At 40.1% G+C, this 6,327-nt stretch overlaps 1 protein-coding gene across 1 annotated transcript in view; it reads right to left on the bottom strand.

Annotated features, from left to right (window-relative positions):
• The window catches only part of LOC118434665, a 37,158-nt gene that overhangs the window by 6,359 nt on the left and 24,472 nt on the right, over positions 1 to 6,327 (bottom strand). The window contains exon 4 of the mRNA XM_035848710.1: positions 1,178 to 1,274. Coding sequence (XP_035704603.1) covers positions 1,178 to 1,274 — 97 coding nt within the window. The remainder of the gene's footprint in view (positions 1 to 1,177; positions 1,275 to 6,327) is intronic.

The following is a 6,327-nucleotide window of genomic DNA, read 5'->3' on the forward strand; positions in this document are numbered from 1 at the left end:
CTCAGATTTTGGTGTCCTTCGGATACGTTGCTGCATCCCAGGAGTGAACAAGAACCCCCAACATTTGCTTCCGCCTTATTCACTTAAATGGACCAAAAATCTAAAAAAAAAGCTCCCTTTTCACTTGTTAAAACTTTCCCCAAGAATCCAATTTTATTAGGATTTTGAAAATTCTTGCACCATTATACTCCCAGATAATCGCTTTCTCATTTTCAGTATCAGACTAAAGTTTTTTGAGATTTCGTTTTTTTCCAAGGCAGATTTGAAGGGCAGGAAATTTTCAGAAATATTTTTTTTATTAAAAACTTGAGGTTGATATTGTGCATGATAAAGCAACCATCTTGGACTACTTCACAATGGTGCTAGAATGTTCAAAATCCTAGTAAAATGAGATTTTTGACCAGAGCTCGAAGCGAAAATGAGCGAAAATGTGGTCATGGCATCTAACAAATTAGGAGTTCTTGTTCATTCATGGGATACAAGATGTCCGAAGGGCCTCGAAATCTGAGAGGTGCAAGCAGTGAAGCTTTCCTCCGCCGAGTGGAAGTGGATGGAGAGCATTCTGAGCATAATTGTCCTTTCACTGGACTGTGCATTACACAGCATACAATCAAACCATCCACAGGGCAATTCCGTCGTGATGGATTTACGTGGAGGAAATGCTTTCTCCTGAACAGGGTTTCCTTACACGTTTCGCCCAATTTAATTAATTAGTAAAGTGGGCGAAATACTGAGAAGTGTGAGGCAATCAGGAAAATTAATATCGCCGCTGTTCACGCAAAAGTCGGGAGTAACAGTTGTCGCATTCAAAACCAGTTGGTTGGAAACATACGATAAGATGTCCGATAAAAAAATACGAAAAAAACTCAAAACCTATGGGAACATATATAAGTTGCCCGATAAAAATATGAGAAAAACGTCTTATGTCCCCCAAAAATGGATCGGACAACTCACTTTTTCAACGGGTTTTGACAGCGACAACTTAAATTTCCGACTTTGGAACGATACGTTTTCTGTATCATGCCGACTTTCTAATGTTTCTGGACAGGGGATGAAATGCAGCCGATTTTTATTTCTGACCCGGTAAAAGGCACTTTGTCCCCAGAATTTCTTGGTTTTCCATTCATGAACCCTGTTTCCTCTCCGTGTGGACATAAAAGGTTAAAAAAACACTCACTTCAATAGCGTACAATTTCCGCCGAGGAGTCTGATGAGTTTGGTGCATTCTCTAAATGCGCGGCCATCACCAGCCTGACGAGAGCACCGGGTTGGCACTGCAATCAACGAAATGAGAAAAAATGTAGTACCGTATTGTTAAGGACATAATCAGGCCGGAGTAAGTATTAGTGGGACGAGCTTTCGTGACGAGGTTCGGAAAACCATGAGACAGTTTCTTTCAACTCGATAATTGCATTCTTTGTGCAACTCTGGAGATTCGAATGGTAAACATTTTTCGACATTGCACTTAAAAAATTAAATTTCCTCGTAATTTCATACACGTATTATTGGAAAATTTTGGTAAGAAAACAAATGCGTAGAGTTACCGAATTGGTAACAAGCTGGTAGCAAACAACCAAATTTTTAGCTAAACTCACGCCATGTGATATTGTCATTTTACTACAAAATCTGAAGACCTATTATTACCAAATTTTGAAAACCCCGAATCGGTGGAGTTACTAAATTGGTAAAATAAAACCAAATTTTTACGCCCATATTGCTCTACCTTACCATTATCTTGTGGTATTGTCGCTTTACCATGAAATCTACCAAACCGATAAGCCCTGCACGACTAGGTAATACGTAAGTAATCTGTCGAAAAACTTGTAAGAGTGTGCTTATTTACTTTGTTGGAACAAAGTATACATTTTTAGCCCAAGTCAGAGCTTATGTATTTACCAGGCATATCCGTTTGTCTGTCCGTCAGTCAGTCTGTCTGTCTGTCTATCGATTACGCTTGTAAAACTTATCCAATCGACTTGAAATTTTGAACACACATAAAATATGCAAAATTACAAAAGAAGTTCGGGGATGAGCAAAATCCAGGGAAAAATAAAAAGTTAAACCACCTCAATTATTAATATCAACCTGACTCGGGCTGCACTGTGGGTTTTAGCTCTCCGAAGACCGACCCTGAGAGATGGGCAACTTTGGTAGCATTTTGAGCCATCAATACATAAAAGTGCATCTCCATCAAACAGCCGACTGCACACAATTTGTCCTGCGGGATGTGTTCCTTCCAATCTTGTCCGCATGAACGTGAACATTTATTTTATTTATTTTGCTGAAATGATCTACTTTTTCCATCCTTTCGCGATTGCGGGTACATATTTTTTGACACTCGGCACATGAAGAGGAGTAATTTTTATTTAGATTTGGTCTCCCAAAATCCTCACCCCGTGAGTAACGGGATATTCAAATTTTATTCAAATCCAAGGATAAGATGCATATGCAACAGAGTGAAGGAAGATATAGCTCATTTGCATATATAGAGAAACATACGTTCACTTTCACATTCTTCTTCAAAGTAAGTAGTCAAAACCAGGCTGGAAAGGTGAAAGCAGGGTGTGAACAGTGCATAGTGTGATTTTTATGGTTATTTTGGCAGTTTATAATTTATTGGGATTTTTGTCGAAAAAATGTAGACATGGAAAGTAGCATGATTTTTGTGGTTATCTTTGCATTTTACAATTTATTAGTATTTTCTAAAATATAAACTGGGAAAGTGGAGTGATGTTTGTAGTTATTTTTTATATTTCAAAGTATCTTTTCTCAAAAAAATATTGGCAGGGAAAGTACCGTTTTTGATGGTATTTTCCGCATTTTAAATTTTTTTGGAGTGTTTTCGAAAAAATGTGTGCAAGTTCTTTAATTTTTGTGGTATTTCTTTGTATTTCACAATTTATCTGTGTTTAGAAAAATATATAGAAAAGGAAATTATTCAGATTGTTCTTTCTTATTTAACAATTTATTGGCTATTAATTTTTTGTTAAAAAATACAGACAGTGAAAGTAGCGTAATTTTTGTGGTTATTTTCTTATTTCACAATTTATTCTTCTGTTTTTCAACTATTTTTTTAAACAGACCAGAAAACTTTCCATCGTGAACTTTCTGAGTCTGTCATTTCATCAACTCAACAATAAAAAATCATGCCACGATTTATTTTTAAGAAACCTGCCCACCTTTTGGGAACCCTTTCCTACAACAAAAGTAGCAAACAATGGGACACCGAAGCAGCAGCCGAAGCAGGGTTAAGAATTTTATACAAAAGACAACATCTCTCTCTCTCTCTCAGGAAAGGTTGGGCTTTATTTTCGCTCTGTGAAGAAAGCAGTGAAAGCGATGAATTGTGTGTTTGGGAGAAAACCAGCGGAGAGAGAAAGTCGTATATTTGAGAGGGGAAAGGAAAGTCTTTCCCATTACACGAGCCTCCTTCCATCCAAAACTTAGTGCTTACACCGACATGACGAGCATACCAAGAGACCGACCAGGGTGGAGCACGTCTAACTTGCTTATCCTGCTGACCTGCAACATTGTCTCACTCATACCCTCCATGCATGGCAATATCTTCGCGGATTGATTTTTCGCAACTTAAAACCGAATCTAAACAGGAAAACGTGTACATTTGTTTTATTTTCTAGTCTGGAATAATGCATGACGATACAGATAATTGGAGGTACAGAGTTTCCAATTGAAATCAACTAGCGTTATCAATGGAGCTCTAAAAGTATGCATAGCCGCCGTGACGCCCCGTCATTATTACGATAAATAGTTACGTATAGGAGGAGGAGGACGACGACGGACGTTCGTAATAATGGGGAAGAGAGGATCCTCACAATTTCAACGGCGGCAGGCAGGCCGTGCAGATAGGATTCTGACCAAGCCGATGATCCAACCCAATGTCAAGTAAAGAGCGATCCTGGTGCCACGAAATTGCAAAAAATTGGCAAACGGGTAGGTAAAATGGAGACAAAGTGAGACGAAAAGTGGTAAATTTCTCCAATTTAATTTTCCCGTTGGATTAACGCCGCTTTAAATTTTTCTGTCATCTCGATCTATGTCAAAACGGCATCCTTTGTGCGGGTCTCCTTAATCGAGAGGTGGATAAGTAGAGATGGAGGGAGAGAAAATCCGAATCAGCATAACCATTACCCCCGTTCACCTGAGAACAATAGTCTCTAAAATAGTCCCGATGTGCTCTTTTATCTTCAAGTTTCCACCATCATTTCAGTCCAGCTGCATTTCTTTACGTTCTCCTTTTGGGAATATCTCCATCCATATCTGCAGCAGCATCATCAAGGGGGTTGTGCTGCGAGGATGTCGTGATGGCTTGTTCGCAGGGGTCGTAACTCAAAGTGATGGGACATTCGTTCTGCATGGAGGAGGCCGGGGCCGGACTGGACTTGGAGGATGCACTTGGACGACGAGGACACCACGAGGACGGGGACAAAGGATCAGAGAGAAAGCGGATCCGATGGGAGGAAAAGGTGTCGATGCGAATGTGTTATAAAGTCAAAACCACAAAGTTTGGTTTTGGTCGTCGTCGCTTTGTGAGTGAGTGAGTGAGTGAGTGAGGAATTTCACTGAATTTCTCTCTTTCCATGTCCGCTATCCGAGAGACCACAGATTTATCACGGGGTTCCCCTAATGCGAGATTGTGGCTGGATGGATTTTGGACAACGCTAAAGTATGCACTCGATAGAAATGTCCTCTTTTTGCGAAGTATGTAAGTATAATCTAGTCGAATGTTTTGAAATATAATATTTTCATGTGTTTTGAAACCTAAAATTGCATATGATTGCGCCAAGTCCCATAACAAAAGTAGTACGTATTTCTATTCACGTAGAAAAACTTGTAACAAACGATGATGAAAAGTATGATTTTTCAATCAGAAAATTTCTAGATAACTAATAAAAAATTATATTTTGGAAACTATGGTCTTTCTGCATTGGTCTCTTCCAGAGGTCGACGCCGAACAATTTTTTGCCTGGCGTACCAATATTGAGCGAATAGGATATCAGATTTATCGCAAAATGCTACCTGCGGCGTCGACCCCTGGTTTCCTCCACTTTCACGCGGTAATGAATCCAACACATATTCGTGCCCCGAGTCGTTGTGGACAGCCGTACGTCCAAAATAAATGGTTTGTAAATGCATATTTAGCAACAGGACTACATTAGTCTGGTTGCATGCACTGAAAGATCTCCCATTTTAGTCCGGGGGTCAGGAAGCGACGTGCAGACACGTGTCCTGCTTGACATCCTTTGTGCACGGTTCTTTCGAAAAGGTGGAAACCGTGGCGAATCTCCCTCGAGGAGGAGGAACACATGTAATGAAGAGAAATTCACAGGCGGTGTTCACAAAGTAGATACTCAGCCCATTAAGGAAACACTCGCTCTCATGTGAAATGCATACGTGAAACTAATAAACTCGAAACCAGTGAAAAATTAAATTCATGAGTTTCCGTACAGTCCGCTTTCACTCCACGTTCTATTAGATCCGGAAAATTACAGAGTTTGTCATGAATAATATCTACGTGGTCACCTCCACGGGTCTGATTTCTTCCAAAAATCTCCAAAATCCAGCAAAAATGACACATCACGTAAGCGTAAAAATCGAATCACGACACGCTGCAGGTAGAAAGCCAACTTTCGTGAACCACGCCCAGCCAGAAAATCCTACAGATGGGTAAGTAATGTACATATTTATGTATATAATGCGCCTTGATAACACCTTATCATCCTTCTCACCCTGCCCCTACAAATATTTTATAATAAACTTATGCTTTTTCTGAGAAAATCTCATCTCTTTGTTTAGTCGGCGGTCGGAAGTTGGATAATATTTTCCCTCCTCCGCTCCAAGTAAATATAAACATTTACATATTTCTTGTCTGACAGAGAAACCACACATTTTTCACACCCACCCACCCAGCAAAAGTGGAAATAAGGAGGGAAACCTCACGGCGACGAGGTTCGCAGGCAGGATATTGCAAGACTTTTACCGGAAGAAAGCAACTGTATACATTTCCATTTCCCACGCCACCCAACTTATTCAGCCTCCCAGCCAGCTTTGTTTTACACGGGCGGAAAAATATATACGAAATCTTATCCGTGGAAAAGTCACCATGTAAAAGATCCGATCCGATCCATTCATGTTGGAGGAGAGAGATGAAAAAAGCGTCATTTCAGAGTGATAATGTTTTGGCAGGAGTGTCGTGGCAAAATAGAGAATCTGACTCACAACCACGCGACCACGTAGGGATCCCTCAGCATAAAAAGGGTGTCATCAAGGGACAAAAAGTGGGTAAAATGGACACTCAATTGGGCGAAA

This window comes from Folsomia candida, unplaced genomic scaffold, assembly GCF_002217175.1.
Source record: "Folsomia candida strain VU population unplaced genomic scaffold, ASM221717v1 Fcan01_Sc002, whole genome shotgun sequence".
Classification (NCBI taxonomy): domain Eukaryota; kingdom Metazoa; phylum Arthropoda; class Collembola; order Entomobryomorpha; family Isotomidae; genus Folsomia; species Folsomia candida.